Here is a 15,799-nt window from a genome sequence, read left to right as displayed (position 1 = left end):
ATGGCTCGAACTGCTCTAAAAAATCTCGCAACCTGATGAATAATTTCCTTCTTTTTCTTTCTCCGGGGGGAAAAAAAACGAATGATTATTTTCTTTAACCATGTATCAAGGTATTCAAAGTGCGAAGGTACAAATTCTTTGATCGATTCTGTATTTACGGACCCTTTGTTGCTTTGCGCGCAACAAAATAGTATAAAGGAAATGAGTAAAAGGAACGTGGAGTCTTTCTTACAAAACAGGGAAAATAGGAAATGTTGAAACATTAAAATCTCTGTAAATAAAGCCATTGCAGATTCGAGAAAGGAAGCGTTACAGTCGGGAACACATCTAAACAGCAAAAATTTGAAACCTCCACGGAGTACCAAGTACGGAAATAGTACCGATCGAGTTCTGCTCCAACCCAAGTGAAGTGATTGTATATATATATATTTTACACTGTCATGCTATGAAGAAGCTAAAATACTAGTACATCACCATGGAACCAAAAGTTTTCTACATCCTGCAGGTATATTATATATTGAGCTCTTCTCCTTTCCTGTTTGCCAGTTGTACTGTTTCTTTGTCGCCGACCCCATGCCCATGGAGGCGTGTACCTATAGCGCATATAACGATAAGGGCAGATAATGAGTGATAACCGATCGATCAGCGAAAGCTACGTGCTTGCAGCTGCATATGTACCCTTCATGCAGTTTTGGTATTCAGAAGTTACTTGTTCTGCGTGGGATTAGATCTAGTGGGAGGTATCTGCCGCACGCTGGAATCTGCGGCTTTCTTGAATGGATTCTGCTGCTTCTCATGCAAACCTTTCAAAGCTTGTGAAGAAGAAGCAGTGGTGGTGGTGGTGCTGCTTGGTGTTTTGTTCTGGAGAAGACGGCCTGCTTCTGTTCCGTGGCAGGATAAGGCCTGTAAGATCAACACAAGCGCAAGGACAAAAGCAACCGTCGTCTTCACGCAGGGGGACTTCATCATAATCTCTCGTGTTTTACTCGCGGCTCTTCTTTCCGATGACGAGGGTATATATATGCATGGCTGTGAATGTGATGAGATAAGATTATGGGCATTTGAACTTCCAACAACGGGATTGATTATATAATGGTTTGTTGATCTAAAATCCCTGATCACGATGGTACCGGACGTGGGATCATGTGATGCTTCTTTGACCGATCGAGAGAAAGAGAGTTTTCTTCCATCTTCTTCTTACTCTCTCTCTCTCACTTATCACCTGATTTTTTGATTAACTTAGTAGTTTCTGTGTGATCATGTGACTTGGCACGTGATTTTTTTTTTATTTCTCAAAAAAAAAAAAAAAATTTGAAATAAAATAATAGGTGCGTGCAGTGCGATTTGAGCTTTCTGATTTCATCGAATATTACAAGTACTTTTCGGACAGCTGCCTCTGCACAGTAATTAGATCGAGATTTAAAGGATCATTCACAAGTTAGTTTTTGTCTCTCTCGCTCTTGTCAATTGTATAATTCATTTGGTGTAAATTAAGCGGAAAGTTATACTATGTCATTACGAGTACGATTACTTGCACCAAAGCTATATGAGTTCTTACAAAGCTGTAAGAACTGCAAAAACGAGAGACAGAATAATAGTAATCAACTTTCAAAATATAATACAAACCGGTTTTCACATGCATCATCAGAAATTAAAGAGCCCTACTGAACGGAAAAGATATACGGCCACTTGGCACCCAAGAAAACATGCGTAATTGGTACAGCCAAAAAGCTTTGTGAAAACGTATTAATTACTACTCTTTTCTGACGTTGGTTGAATGTGTCAGTGTCTCTCTCGCAAGTCAAAAGATGCTCCCGCCTCCAAAAAACAGTCGAAGACTGTTTTACGACTAATTTTTTCCTAGTTTTGGACCGTTTGGCTTTAGGGTTTAGTTGGCTGGTTATTTAATAAACTGCTTCATGGTAAAATTGAAAAAAAGATTGATATGAGACTTCTAGTAGCGTAGCGGTGCTCTCTCTCTCTCTCTCTCTCTCTCTTTAAAATACTATAAATTTGCAGACACGACAGGCTTCCATGCGAGGGTTGTGGAACTTTTTATTAGCAGTCGATCGTGAAGAAGAAGTAAATCAAACAGATAATCTGGCCGCTATCACATGTTATTATGTTAGTAGAAGAAGGCCTTTGATGGATTTGAGAAGAATTAGCAGCCGCAGCATAACAAATTAGACTAATCCCCTCCGTCACTCATTCCTAGGCAGTGCCCACGCGTTCTCCACGACCTGGGCCATTTTGGCTCCAACTCTCCCGTATTGAGTGAGCATCAAGCTCTGGTCCATTGGGTCGATGCTCCCCCTAACTTGTGCGTCGTCGTAAAGGGCATCCGATGATGCTTACGTTTCAGTTTAAGCATATGTAGTTCCAGGCCCCCTCCCTATGCATATTGGCTTGGAGCCGGAGTCTTTTCTGAGATGTTTTTTGTTTCAGAGTGATTTTTATGTATCTTTGACAATAGAATTCGAACACATACATGACCTTTTTTACGAGGAAATGATCCGTCATTACCAACTTAATGATTGTATCCCAGTTTTAGGAGTATTTGAAGAAGACAAAATTTTAATAAAATGCTATTTATATTAAATTTAATTTTTTATGTACTAATAATATATAGTGATTGCTTTACATTAGCCGTTTTGGATATATGTCATTTGTGTATGATTTAAATTTTAAATTTATATTATGTGGCATAATCTAAACTTGCTTGTGTAGAAAATTTTTATATTGACAATGTATAAAAAAAAAAAAAAGTTATTCCTTATATTATGCTTCAAAAAACCTAGAAAATTTTGAGAAAAAAAAATAAATAAAACATTGGTAGTTAAGATGAGCAGCCAGCAGTGACGGATGGCAGAGGTTGCTGAAGCGGAGGAAGAGAGAAAGAGGTGTTTTGGAGGAAATACTAAGAGGAGTTTCGAGTATTTTAGATAAATGTCAATATTTTTCTTAAACAATTATAATAAATTCCATTAAAATTTGTAACAAACACCAAACAAATACGAAAAAGGAGCCAGTGCGGTTGGAGTTCCATACAATTTGGTCCTATTATTGTACATTTTATATTTTTTGGTGTGCAATTACATTATATCATTGTATTCATAAAAAAAAAAAAGATGTATAAGAATAAAATATTTAACTTATATTCAATACAATACCATAATGTAGTTGTACATCACAAATTTAAATATGTTCAACATTTGAACCAAATTGCATAAATCCCAACCATACTGGCCCCTAATCCAACAAATGCACTATCCAAGGTGGGACCAAGAGCTCAAACGGTCATCAGAAAAATCGTTTGGACAAGTTTTGTTCAATTCCACACGATATAATTTCATTTATTTAGAATGTAAATCGTTTTCAATATATTGTAAATATAGAATAAAATTTTATGAACCTTACACATGGTGTTAAAATCAATATCATAAGTCTTACAATTTTTTTTTTGTTGCAATAGTGAATCTTTCTTGACGGTTGCTACATGCAGCCCAATCTCCATCCATGGTGCTTGCAATTAACAAAGCGATGTTTCTCAAAAAAAAAAAAAACAAAGTGATGGTCTCCCTTGACAAATGGAAAGCCAATAAATTGCGACGGTAACATATTAGTAATCAGAAAGATCTCCATTTCGGATTTCCCTCGGCCATTTTTGTGGATTTTTTTTTTTCATGGATCTATTAGTTGTGGATTTGTGCGTTGATGTCTCGGTCCACTTTTCTAGTGATGGTGGTAAAGAACAATTTGCATGGTGTAATTCATTTTAGGGACCTTTATGCAATGTGCGATGGAACCCAAGGGAAACCCTTGTAGTCTAAAACAAAGCCCATAGATAGGAAATGTATAAATTACCATCACTCTTGGCGGAGGTCAATACAATTTACCCAACAATTAAGATAAACCACGACAATCTTTATTGTAATTAGCTACATTTACGTGTATACTGCATAACTTCTCGATCAAATATGCAACTTAACCAAACAAAACTTACTCCAAATTGAATAAAATAAGTAGGTAAAAGTTAAGAGTAAATCTTTTCTACACTGACGGTGTATACACTATCATCGTTGGATTCATAACATGTGTGCAAAAGTTGAATTTCAAATTCAAATTTTGCATAGTTGTCATTCATCTAATGCTGATAGTGTATACACTGTCAGTGTAGGAAAGATTAATCCAAAAGGGGGTTAATGGTGATAAGTTTTTAATGTGTTTCAAAACAAATTTATACTCTTTGTAATTTTGCTTATGTTACACAATTTTTTCTTGTCCTTTTTTTTTGCGCCTTACTTCATAGAGTAGTATGATTAGCAATAGGAAAAGCATCCACAGTCTTTCTAGTTGTGACCGGCTAACAGTGACAATATTATAATTTCAACGTTATTAGTTGGCAAATTTTGTATAAACCAGTGCCATTTTGAAATTTTTGAGGGTGTTAGAATGTGAACGTTTCTTTTTTTTTTTTCTTTTTAAAAGTGTAGGTTGAAAGTGCAGAACTCGAAATCTTTCACTTATAGTCTCTTTTCTAGTATAACACATTCCCTACACAGAGAACTTAACTTATTGGAGATTTTAAATTCAGACTTTTCTCGGATTTTATTTTCTGTGCAAGAATATCTTGAAAAGATATTAGATAATCGTGTATGTATGGAATGATAGAACTTAAAAGGTTTGGAGGGACGTGTATTGCAAAATAAAATTTAAATCTTTCAATCGGGTGATTAACAGATTTTTCACTTTTAATTGGGTTAGAATTAAATTATCTCTTTTTTTCTTTGCCCCTTTGGGTAAACTTTGGATTTTCCTCGAAAAGGGCAAAAAAATCTGCGGCGGATTGATTCTCCGGACTAGAAAACCACTGAAAAGTCCCATTTCTCCTCTTTTTACTTTAAAAGAGGTCATTATACAGTGGATGCTGCATAGGGTCAATCTCGTCTCTGTGGACAAACCTTCAATCGGCAACACGGGCAGAAATCCAGAAATCTCAACGTTCCTGGAACAACAATTACACTTTTTTTTTTCCTTAAATTTTGCAGAAATATTTTGCAAATTAGTATACAATTTTCAGAAAAGCCACGCAAAATATAGCTTCACGTGCTCCGATCAAGCGCTGCCGATAGGGTCCGATATTAATCGCCTGCATTTGGTAACCGAACGATCTTTTTCTATTTCTCTCTATTGATTGTTTGTTCTGTTGTTTATGTATCTTTAATTTCGTATGCAATCGATTTGGTTGATCTTTATGTATGTATGTATCTTTAATTTCGTATGCAATCTTTAATTTTGGTTGATCTACTTATGGATCTCCTACGGTTTGGATGTAGGAATCTATAATAATTGGCTCGAATTCAGGATAATTTTGTGGACTCATCTGTGTTTTTTTTTTGGTCAGTTTTTTCGAATTATTTTTTCGTGTAATAAGAGTATGTTGTTCTCAGTAGTTCTCTCTTTACTTTTGCTTTGAGTTTTAAGTATCAACACGCTGTACGATGAAGCAGCTCAATGCATGTTCTAATACAAGAGGAGTGGTTGTGTCTTTAGTTTGAGTTGGGGGTGGATAAATGAATTGTGCAAATCGAATTTGGCTTCCCGGATTAATGTCTTTGGTACTTTGAAGAGTCTTTATCTGTATTTAGCAAAGTATTGTAGCAATGAATTATGTGCTATGATGGAGGTAATTTTAGTTATATTTAGTATTTCAATGGGCTTTTTGAGGTATTTTAGGAGGACAAACAGGAAAATAAGGTGACTTAGGTTATGTATGTATGCTGTGGCGGCTTGGAGAAAGATTGACTGTCTACACATAACATCCAAGATTGATATTTCACCTAAGCGCGATTTTTTGGGTACTTGAAGTGTGCTCAACATGCTTATTGGTGAATCACGTCATCATGCTCAGAGAATCTAGGTTGGCATGAGTCATGTCAGTTAAAAAATGTTCTTAATGATCATATTTCTTACAAAGCACACTGAGAGCAAATAATTTTTCCAGCAGCTTTTTGCTGTCATCACTATTATACTACCATAATGAAGTAAAGCCTATCTTCTCTCTTCTTTTCTTGCTTAGTTTTTTTGCTTGGCATCCAACTAGATCCGTAAACTTAATAACTTGACAATCCTCATTGATTGTTTTGCTGTTCTATTTGTGGCACCCAGCACCAGTGCTTACACAGTATATTTGGAGTTCTCTACGTAGTTTATCTGCTGAAGTACACCTGAATGTTATTTATCATATGATCATGTCTCAAATTGAGCTAAGTGGCTTGCTAAAGCTATATTGTCGTCCACCTAACTGCAATTGTAGGATGGGTATATGGGGTGGGAATTCTTTGGTTATTGGGTTGTGCCCTTCGTTTAGTTTCAGTTGCATAAATATAGGTTTATGTGTCAAAATTTCTCTCATATATATTTTTAGAACTAATTTAATGCTTTTCTTTATGAAAGATTAGTTCCTTAACAATGTTTGGATCTGCTGCTTTTATGTATGTTTCTATGAAACATAAACTATAGTAATTACTACTTCCTCTATGTAACTAGACAACTGTTTTCTTTAATAAGCCAGATAATAGCAGTGGCAACCAGAAAAGTAAAGGGACTTCCTTGGGTGCAGTTCCCGTTGGCTAGAGTTTTTCAAGTTGAGGATGGCTGAAAAAGCATGTGTAAAGCGTCTTCAGAAAGAATATAGAGCTCTTTGTAAAGTATGGACCCGCCTTACTCTGCACAATTCTTTAGTTACAATACTTGAATGTTATATGGAATTCCAGCGCCCTACAACTTGTGCTTTTGTATTCTGATGTTTAAGATAAAAAAAATGACGTAGATTGATTATAGGATAAATTGTCGTTTACCACTTAACTCATATTAGCACCTTAAAGTAACCAAGTGATTGTTGATATCTGACTTAATTCTGAGGCTTCTTCATGGTTTTTATATTGGCAAGATAGGTTAGCTATCATATAAATATTTCTCTATCCAAACTTAGGCCTTTACCGAGTTGACCATTTAATATCTCTCTTTTTCACTCTCTTTCTTTTTTAATTGACATTATTCCTCCACTCACCATGGTTGAGAGCTTTTGGCTTTCATTTGTGTCTAGATAAAGGAATATATGCATTTTTCTTCTTCCACCAGGACCATTAGTTGTTTGAGCTTTGTCTGTGAAACAATACCTGTTCATGGGTTCAATAGTTATGTCTGGGATTTGGGATCTAGATCATTGATGGGGTAATTATTTATGAGATTATACATTGTAAATTGTAAAAAATCTCATTTTTTTAAGTTCGAATTGATATTTAAATCCTTAATCTGTATTCACATCCCTAGAATACTAAGGCTACTGATCAGAAGTTTTGCTGCTTGTTTGAGAGGCTTTAGCCAAAATTCTTTCTCCTTTATTGCTTTTGCACTGGAATTTACTTTTTGGGCAAATGCTAAACACTTATAATTGCCTTCCTTGGACAATGATGTACAATGTGGATGTCAGGAACCTGTTTCGCATGTTGTTGCTCGGCCTGCCCCAAATGACATCCTTGAATGGCGTAAGTTGTCTGTCCTGCCAAGCAGCTTTATCTACAGAACTGTTTGATTAAAGCTGTTGCATTTGCCTGTTGATGTGTACTCTTTGTTTGATGCACCTTTCATGTTTGTATTTGGAACTGAGCCTGTGGGTCCTGTTGATTTATGTAGCTAGCACAATCTTTTTCTCTTTTGTTGGATTGGCAATTAACACATCTCTACAAAAACTTTGTGTCCAGATTATGTGTTGGAGGGGAGTGAAGGAACACCTTTTGCAGGTTGTCATTTTTTCTACTGGTTGATTATCCAGCTAGCTTCTTATCATTTTTTGTTCTGGAACCTTTTCTCATCTCATTTTGTACTTTTGTTAAGAAAAAGTTCTTTCCAGCAACTTTTGAACTTAGGAGATGCTCTGTTTAAAATCGATATTGTTACAAATCTTGTCTGGACATGCTAACTTGGTTTGATTATTTCCTTAAAATGCCTTTTCTTCTGAATTCAGGTGGGTATTACTATGGAAAGATCAAGTTTCCTCCTGAATATCCATTTAAACCGCCTGGCATCAGGTCTGGTAATTAATTCACTTCTTCTCCACAAATTGTACTCATGCTTTTACTTTTACCTCCTGTGTTGATTTGATCGTTCTCTTGTTAGATAGTTCTAATTCCATTTTTTCCCTCATCTGTAGCATGACCACTCCAAATGGACGGTTCATGACTCAAAAGAAACTATGCCTCTCCATGAGCGATTGTATGTTGCTTTTCATAGCTTTTGCTACTTCTGGATTACCTCTTACTTCATAGAAATAGAAATTTGTGTCATTAATCTTTTACTTATATCTGTGATCGTTTTGTTATCCTCCTTTTTTATCTTCCAGTCCATCCAGAAAGTTGGAATCCTATGTGGTCTGTTTCCAGGTAATGCATGTCATTAGCGAGCAATTACTGCTCTTTATTTACGTTATCTTCAGTTTTCTGCTGATGTAGCTCTTATTTAACTTGCAGCATATTGACAGGACTCCTTTCATTCATGGTGAGTTTCTGGCATTTGTCCAGTATCATATTAGTTGTATGATTGATCCTGCTACATTTAGTGCACGGGGTTGGAGATCTAGTATCATTTAGAATATTTTCCTCTTGCAACTTGTGTGCTATTTCTAGTACATGAAAGATCTGTCTCCGGGTCTGTTGTTCAAGATAGGATTTTCCTTGTTATTGTTTTTGTTCTCAGAAATAACAGCAATTACGTGAATAAATTCCCATTAAAATTGGATAAATAATGTGTACGTTGCAAATATTTGTGGAATAATCTGTTCTGATACTAAAATCTATTTGGTAAGCAAAATTTGATTTAGCTGTCTGATTCGGTTTTCCAACTTTTTAGCTTGTGACTCGATCCAAATCTGACCTTGTCAAAATGTTTCAAGTCAGTGGAATATGAACCTATGGAGCCAAATAAAAGTCTTTTTAGAAAAATAATAATTAAAGGACGATTGCAGTTCTTTTCCAGCTGCTGCACTATTTGCTTCATAAACAGGAGAGAACAGAAACTAAAAAATGGGGTCTTTTACCTGCTAACCTTTGCGGAAGAAAAACCCTACTACTGGTTTGTTTATTGTTCAGATTTGAAACATCACTGGACAAGTTTGTTTCCAGAAACAAAAATACTTTATTTTGCATTCGTGAAGTTGGAAATTAACATGGTTTGGATGAGATTGAAAAAGTCGGAAACTTCTGCTCTGTATTGAGAATGCTTTTGCCTCAGATTTATATGGTTTTCCTGCCTTACAATGCAGATGGACAATAGTCCCACCACGGGCAGTGTGACAACTACAGTTGCTGAGAAACGGAAGCTTGCGAAGGCTTCTCTTGCTTTCAATTGCAAAAAGTGAGTGTTTTGGGATTCTGATGATTCTGATCCTGGATTGCATTATTTACAGACATTCTGCATGCAGGGGGCTGCAATTTTCTTTTTTTTCTTTTTCTTTTTCTTGGTTGGTATTTTGAAGAAATAATTATATCTTTCCTTGCATTTGTGTGATTCCTAGATCTGATCACGTGAACTGCATTATATAATTTCATTCTATTTGGACAATGCATCTTTTATTGAGTTGTATTTCACTTTGTTGATTCACTTCTCATGCTTAGTATGTGCTATCCACATAACAGCGCAACATTTAGGAAATTATTTCCTGAATATGTGGAGAAGTATGAACAGCAGTTATCCGAGCAGGCTGTCACTGACAAGGTTTCACCAGTGTCCAATCCAGCAGAAAATACCAGAAGTTCACTGGGTGAGCATGAGAACCCAACAAGAGGGGAGATAAATAGAATAGAACCGCCAAAAGAAGTCAAAAACCAGAGGCACTCATTTCCAACTTGGCTGCTGCTGTTGCTAGTTTCCATTTTTGGAGTTGTGATGGCTTTGCCTCTGCTTCAGCCTTGATTGTCGTGGCGTAAGCGGGGAAACCTTTTTAAGTGTTAAGAGTGGAAAAATTAGCATTTATGCAAAATGAATTTACTCTTTAATACTTGATGTCTTAGATTTGTCATGTATGTAAGATGTTTGTATAGAGGTAGTGCATACAGTTTATGGCTGACACGGTCTTCCTTCCAATTTGGCTGCTGGCCTTTTTTTTTTTTTTAACAAACCAGACATTTATGGGATGTAGTAGCAAGTGGCTCCAGTGTACTGCTGGTTTGGAAGATTGCGCTTTTTATTCTGTCGAATTCCTGGAGGTAAATATGACAAGAATGTATGGCACAACCCAGGTACTTGCAACAATTGCTTGCAGTGTGCACTTGACATGTGATTGTGGTGATGGTAAGAGCGTGGCGGTTGTAGTACGTCTTACATCTCCAGAAACTGTAGGGTAATTGTTAATAATAGGCATTGACCCATTTGTTTGATTGCCAGCGGATCCTCTTGTGTGATGATTGAGTGAACCCTTTTGAAACAAAAAGGGGACAATTGCGCGAGAATTTGGGAATTTAAACAAAGCTGGCAAAATAAATTAACCAGCTGGACAATAGTGACTTTCTAACTGATGCAGATGCTACGGTGAATCATACATGTAACAATCCGGTCACCGGGATAAGATTATGTGGTTTTTGCTAAAGGGGAAAAAAAAAAGTTCTGGGGTCGAGCTTGTCAACAAACAGGGACATCTACCGGCTTTTGATATGGTTCTTGCTTGTAAAAAGCCATTCTTTCCATATCTGTCATTTTCCTTTTTTCTTTGTGAAGGTCTTTGTTCTTATTATGTTTGTTGAGTTAGGAAACCAAGAGGATTAGTATTGGTCTTTTGTCTCTTGTACCAGCTTGCGTTTAAGTTTTAAAGCTACCAAGTAAGCCAGCAGTTTGGTTGAAAGCCGAGGGATTGTGTTGGTTGGTTAGATTCTTGGCCTCCTTTCTCATGACTTGTCACCCATTTGCTCGCCACCCATTCTCATTACGCTGAAAGCTCGTCGGACCCTCCGAAACATGCGGCGTACAAAACTCCCGTCTTCTTGAATCCAATAGCACAATATTATGATGCTCACTCATGTTTCTCTTTTTCTGTTCTTTTTTTTTGGTTTTGAATTCTCCTTGTGGTGATTTTCTGGAAAGTGGCAGGCTAGAAGATTATGTACCAGCATGATTCCTTTATTAAAAAAGGAAAAGGAAAAAAATCCGCTACCCATATCTTTTTTTGAGGGTTTTCCTGGTTGATAGTTGGTACGTAGCACTTGAAAGGCAATATAATATTTATTGCATTGGTGGTCATTAAAATTTTTCGAGTGGATACAGATGTTTACTACCATCATATCTTTAGTCTGTACCTTAGGAAGTAAGAAAGTTTCCTTTTCATCGCAAAACGCGGAGACTTTCCTCTTGCATGCAAAATGCTGGCCAGCTTTCAGAAGCATTTCCTAAAATGGGAGCTATCTCGCACAGTCACGTCACATGGGGCGATTTATTTAAAAGAGTGGCTTGAACGCCAGCCCGGGAGAGATCAGATTACAAGTGAAAATGACCGAATGGGTTAAGAGTACCATTACCCCCGTCGTCGTCGTCGTCACTGCTACTAGTTTCCTCTGTCCTTTTAGTAAATAGTACTTGTGTGCCATTGTGAATGAGGAAGGCAAAAGGTATACGATACGAGAATCAAGAATATGAAAATTATTACATTCCACTCTTCTCTTCTGGTCAATTTCCCTTTTGGAATTCCGAATTTTATCACCTTACCAGTTACCAGAAGAATATGGTCCGATATCCAAACATGTAAAACGTTTCTGTTTCTGTTGAACTGAACAGGGATTTTAATTTACTGTCTGCAAGCTGTCTGAATCTTGCTCTGTTTTATTCTCTTACTATACATTTCTTTGTTCTCTGCTACCAACTTTTGCAGCATAGGTAAGTTCGCCCTTGCATTCAGACGCATCCATGTGAGAAGAATGAAGACCTCTCCAGTTTTCCCAAGGAATGAAGCTGGAAACTACTTTGCCTATGAGTTTGACCCACACGCAGACTTTGCACAGGTATTTTCCTGAGCTTTTTACTGACTTGAATCCCGAAGAACCACATCTTTCCCTCTATTTCCTCGTAGTAACAAAACGATCTTAATTGTCTCATTCAAAAGCGTCTGAACTATAAAATTAGATTGTAGTATTTAGGACCGACTTCATGGCATGGCATTATTTTTCTGTCTTAGTCATCTACAGAGTAGCCCCGCGTCGTTCTCCTTGGGTTTCTGGCCGGCCCACGATGGTTTTCATGCCTGTATCGTGTATGTCTCGTCGGACATGATGCCAAGATTTTAACAACTCAATTTCTTGGCCTTTTTCAGTTCTTAGAAGAAGCAAGAAAGCGCACATGTGATGAGGTGAGCTTTAAGGTTGCTCTACCAGATACCGAAGAAACGCGAAAGACGGAGTCAAATGGGGAGAAAAGGAACAAGAAATCGTGGAAAAGTTCCCTCTTTTCATGGTTGAAATCTGACAAGAAAAGCGATAATCTGGTGGAACCGTTACATGGTTCCGCCGCTCCCAAACTGAGGCGTGGAATTGTTTCTGGTCCAATACGTGGTAGTGCAGGTGGCCTCGTTCCTGCCAGGCCTAGGAAGCCAGTATCCGGACCCTTGATGAGTCTTTTCAATCCAGCCGATAAGGTGGATGGGATACCTTATATGTGTCTAAGCCATCTAACCAATCCTCATGAAGCTCAATCTTATGGACCTGTTTACTTGGTAACATAGGAGTGCTAAGATAGTAGCCAAGGCCGGAGGGATACTTGGAATCCATTTTCCACCTCAAGGGCTAGTGGACCTCAGCGAGATAAAACTCGGATCATATTGTAGGTCAAAAAAACCAAATTTGCTGAAGCAGATTTCACCTTTTATGTCAACAGAGTTGGCATTATAGCCTGAAACTACTCTTGATGTAACGAATCCAGAACACTGTCATATTTGACAGCTTAATTGATAAAAATTATCCTTCAGTTTTATATATCTGTTCAGAACTTTTGTCTTGTTGACGTCAGTATTCATGCCAAATAATTATCACTCATTTAACTTATCTCCAAGGAATTTGTAAAAAAAAAAAAATACATTTGCAAATGTGATCGAAACTGGTGCTTCTTACCGGATATTCTTTACCTCCTGATCTTGCTGGTAACCAGGAGTCAAGGGAACAGTGCAAGCAAAGATGCGCAATCAAAGTCATCTGACTGAGGAATTGATCTCCTCTAGTTAATGAAATGAAGAAAGGGAAGAATGAAATGGGTAGAAATTTGAGGGTCGAAGCAAGAAAGAAAATCACAGTGCTTCAGCAACAATATACTGGAGCATAATTCATGTAGGACCCGCGACGGGTGATAGATTGGAGAATGAATTCACAACCTGCTGATTCCCATGTTATGAAAGCAATTATTCCAAGAATTGTTTCTGCTAAAGAATTATTCCAAGAATTGTTCCTAAAGCTATTTTTAACAAATGAGGTGCTCTGTGTCTGCTGTCAAAACTAGATGGCATATTGGTTTAACAAGCAAAAAATCCTCCACAAGGCAGTTCCAATAATTGCACATAGCCTTCAGGACCAGGGCTGATGCAAACCGAATAGTTAAAGTTTAAGCTAGATGAGTTTATAAATAAGATTTTCTATACACTTAAAATACTATTCTAAATGTAGCAGCTCAAATATACAAGAAAGGCAGATAAATATATATACACATAACGCAAACACACATAAGGAAGCCAGATATTTAACTGAAGGAGGTTAAAGTTGCTTTACTCTTCTGTGGATTCCTTTCCATTCTCATACAGAGAAGCTAACTATACAAGATATTTGTTTCGAGTAATCTCAGAAGCTTGTTGGAGATGAATACAAGCCTCATGCGTAATAGGAAACAGATGGAAAATGCAGAGATCAATGTCTTACTATCAATTGCATTAAGAATCAACAAACACTGAACAAATAAACAGATCACCATGATCTCTACATACAGCAATCTATACTGCGCCAACCTTCCATACTCCGGAATAAATCATCCAAAGTAAGAGCCCGAAATGACAAGTACTGCTCATTTACCAGAGCCCTTACTCTTCAACTGTTTTCTGGATATCACACGTCTCCTCCAATCAATGTGCATAATTACTAGTAATTAGCAACAGACTGTACATAATTGGAAGAGCTGCTAGGTTTCCAGTCTACCTCCTTGTTGCTCCACGTCAACATCACTAGCATTACGAGGACTCACCCTCCTATCCCTGCTCAAAAGCCTTTTTAATGACCTCAAGCGCGTTGGTATTGGCGATTTTGGTTCTTCATCCTCATTAGCATGCCGTGGGATGTCAATCACCAGAGTTCCATCTGGTCTACTACTGGTTGATGCTGGCATCATAGACGAGGCTGAGGATGTGCAAGGTGGCTGAGCAGAATGAAGACCTTGATTGCCTTCCTCCAGTGGTGGACCTAAAGTGCTAACTTGAGTTTCATTACCCCAAAACAAAACATTGGTTGGGAAATCCAGTGACTCTGCTGAATATCCATCAAGACCACCTGTTGCCTCTTGATTTGGAACCTGCAGTATAGACTCCATAGTTGTGGATTCAGGGCTAGTGTTGGAGCTGAAGGAGGATTGGTTGGAAACCGGATTTCGGCAAAGAGGGCAAGTAGAATGCGAAGCAAACCACATATCAATGCATTCAACGTGAAACCCATGATTGCATTTGGGTAAAAGCCTAATCTTTTCAGATTCAGAGACCTCAGAAAGACAAACTGCGCATTCCAAGCCATCTTTGAAGTCATTGGTAGCATTAAACACAATCACAGGTATGGCTTTAAGAACAGCGGGGTCAAGACCTCGGCGGAGGGCTGCCGCAACAGTCAATTCTTGGTAGCCAGGAGCAAAGTCAAAGCGGCGGCGCCGCCTGGTGGTGGTGGAGCTGTTGTTGTTGGCAGAGTCTTCTTGGCGGCGACGCCAGAACCATTTGGCATAGAGATGAAGGAAGAAAACAAAGACCACCACCAGAAAGAGAACTAAAACAGCCACCACCATGATCTTCCCGGTTAATTCAATTACTCCTGAGTCGTCTAATTTGTCACCAACACCTGCTGAATCTCCCATTATTCCACCAATAGCTTGTTATCCCAAGCAAAGCCCAGAATTATTATTATTATTATTATTTTTTAAAGAAAAAAAACCCTGGGATTGCTTGATTTTGTGAAGGTACGTTGAGCAAAAATCCCTTCAAACTTGAAGGCTAGTAAAGCTTCAAACTTTTTAAGCAGCAATAGTGCTGAAAGTTTATGGGGAGGAAGATAAAGAGAGCAAAGACAAATGCTGCTGAAAATGTATGCTGATGGTACCTTTTTTAAAAAAATATATAGATGTATCAGCAGTAATTAGCTAAAAAAAATATATATATATATATATATATATAGATGGGGTATTTGAAGGAAGATAGGCGTGAGGAAAAGCCTGCCTAAAGAAGAATCGGATGAGAATTGAGTCTAAAAGACAAGAACTGAAAATGACAGACCCAGAACCGAAATTGAAATAGAAATACTAGTAAGTAATGAATGGGAAGGAAGAGGGAGAATGAGAATATGAGATGAGATGAGTCAGCGGACGTTATATTTGTTGGTATTACTAAGAATACTATATGGTACATGGGAATTGGGATGCATGGCCCTCTCACGGCGGCGGTTTGAATGAGGGGAAGACGACTTCAAAAATGTTGAAACCCATTTCTTTCCTTTTCTTTTCTGTAGTTAGCACTTAGGAAGCAGCA

At 37.6% G+C, this 15,799-nt stretch overlaps 3 protein-coding genes across 7 annotated transcripts; 2 read left to right on the top strand and 1 right to left on the bottom strand.

The window, feature by feature from the left end:
* Positions 1–4,857: 4,857 nt before the first annotated feature.
* On the top strand, positions 4,858–10,270 carry LOC113768753 (ubiquitin-conjugating enzyme E2 34-like). 4 transcript variants are annotated; one of them, XM_027313222.1, is made up of 10 exons: positions 4,858–5,158; positions 6,623–6,710; positions 7,496–7,550; positions 7,767–7,805; positions 8,030–8,093; positions 8,216–8,277; positions 8,405–8,444; positions 8,532–8,559; positions 9,323–9,414; positions 9,675–10,270. In XM_027313222.1, the coding sequence occupies exons 2-10, from the start codon at positions 6,654–6,656 to the stop codon at positions 9,970–9,972; spliced, it is 735 nt and encodes a 244-aa protein (XP_027169023.1). In that variant the 5' UTR covers positions 4,858–5,158; positions 6,623–6,653; the 3' UTR covers positions 9,973–10,270. The 4 variants fall into 4 exon arrangements, with proteins under 4 accessions (XP_027169023.1, XP_027169021.1, XP_027169022.1 ...); XM_027313220.1 differs by having other exon boundaries at positions 6,575–6,710; XM_027313221.1 differs by having other exon boundaries at positions 6,571–6,710.
* Positions 10,271–11,590: 1,320 nt separating this feature from the next.
* Positions 11,591–13,013, top strand: LOC113768802. 2 transcript variants are annotated; one of them, XM_027313298.1, is made up of 3 exons: positions 11,591–11,657; positions 11,918–12,047; positions 12,356–13,013. In XM_027313298.1, exons 2-3 carry the CDS (start codon positions 11,964–11,966, stop codon positions 12,761–12,763), a joined length of 492 nt encoding a protein of 163 aa, XP_027169099.1. In that variant the 5' UTR covers positions 11,591–11,657; positions 11,918–11,963; the 3' UTR covers positions 12,764–13,013. The 2 variants fall into 2 exon arrangements, with proteins under 2 accessions (XP_027169099.1, XP_027169098.1); XM_027313297.1 differs by lacking the exon at positions 11,591–11,657 and adding an exon at positions 11,679–11,790.
* A 692-nt stretch (positions 13,014–13,705) lies between these two features.
* LOC113768399 (RING-H2 finger protein ATL3-like) lies at positions 13,706–15,410 on the bottom strand. Its single transcript, XM_027312739.1, has one exon. The coding sequence runs from the start codon at positions 15,130–15,132 to the stop codon at positions 14,200–14,202; it is 933 nt and encodes a 310-aa protein (XP_027168540.1). The 5' UTR covers positions 15,133–15,410; the 3' UTR covers positions 13,706–14,199.
* Positions 15,411–15,799: the final 389 nt, after the last annotated feature.

Source organism: Coffea eugenioides, chromosome 4, assembly GCF_003713205.1.
Source record: "Coffea eugenioides isolate CCC68of chromosome 4, Ceug_1.0, whole genome shotgun sequence".
Classification (NCBI taxonomy): domain Eukaryota; kingdom Viridiplantae; phylum Streptophyta; class Magnoliopsida; order Gentianales; family Rubiaceae; genus Coffea; species Coffea eugenioides.
The sequence above is the reverse complement of the archived record's forward strand: the minus strand, read 5'-3'. Positions and strand labels throughout refer to the sequence as shown.

Coding starts and splice junctions, on each gene's coding strand:
- LOC113768399 (XM_027312739.1), bottom strand. CDS start 15,132: ATGGGAGATTCAGCAGGTGTTGGTGACAAATTAGACGACTCAGGAGTA.
- LOC113768802 (XM_027313297.1), top strand. CDS start 11,771: ATGGTCCGATATCCAAACAT. Junction 11,791..11,917: donor ATGGTCCGATATCCAAACAT/GTAAAACGTTTC, acceptor CAACTTTTGCAG/CATAGGTAAGTTCGCCCTTG. Junction 12,048..12,355: donor CACACGCAGACTTTGCACAG/GTATTTTCCTGA, acceptor GGCCTTTTTCAG/TTCTTAGAAGAAGCAAGAAA.
- LOC113768753 (XM_027313222.1), top strand. CDS start 6,654: ATGGCTGAAAAAGCATGTGTAAAGCGTCTTCAGAAAGAATATAGAGCT. Junction 8,445..8,531: donor CCTATGTGGTCTGTTTCCAG/GTAATGCATGTC, acceptor TTTAACTTGCAG/CATATTGACAGGACTCCTTT. Junction 8,560..9,322: donor CAGGACTCCTTTCATTCATG/GTGAGTTTCTGG, acceptor CTTACAATGCAG/ATGGACAATAGTCCCACCAC.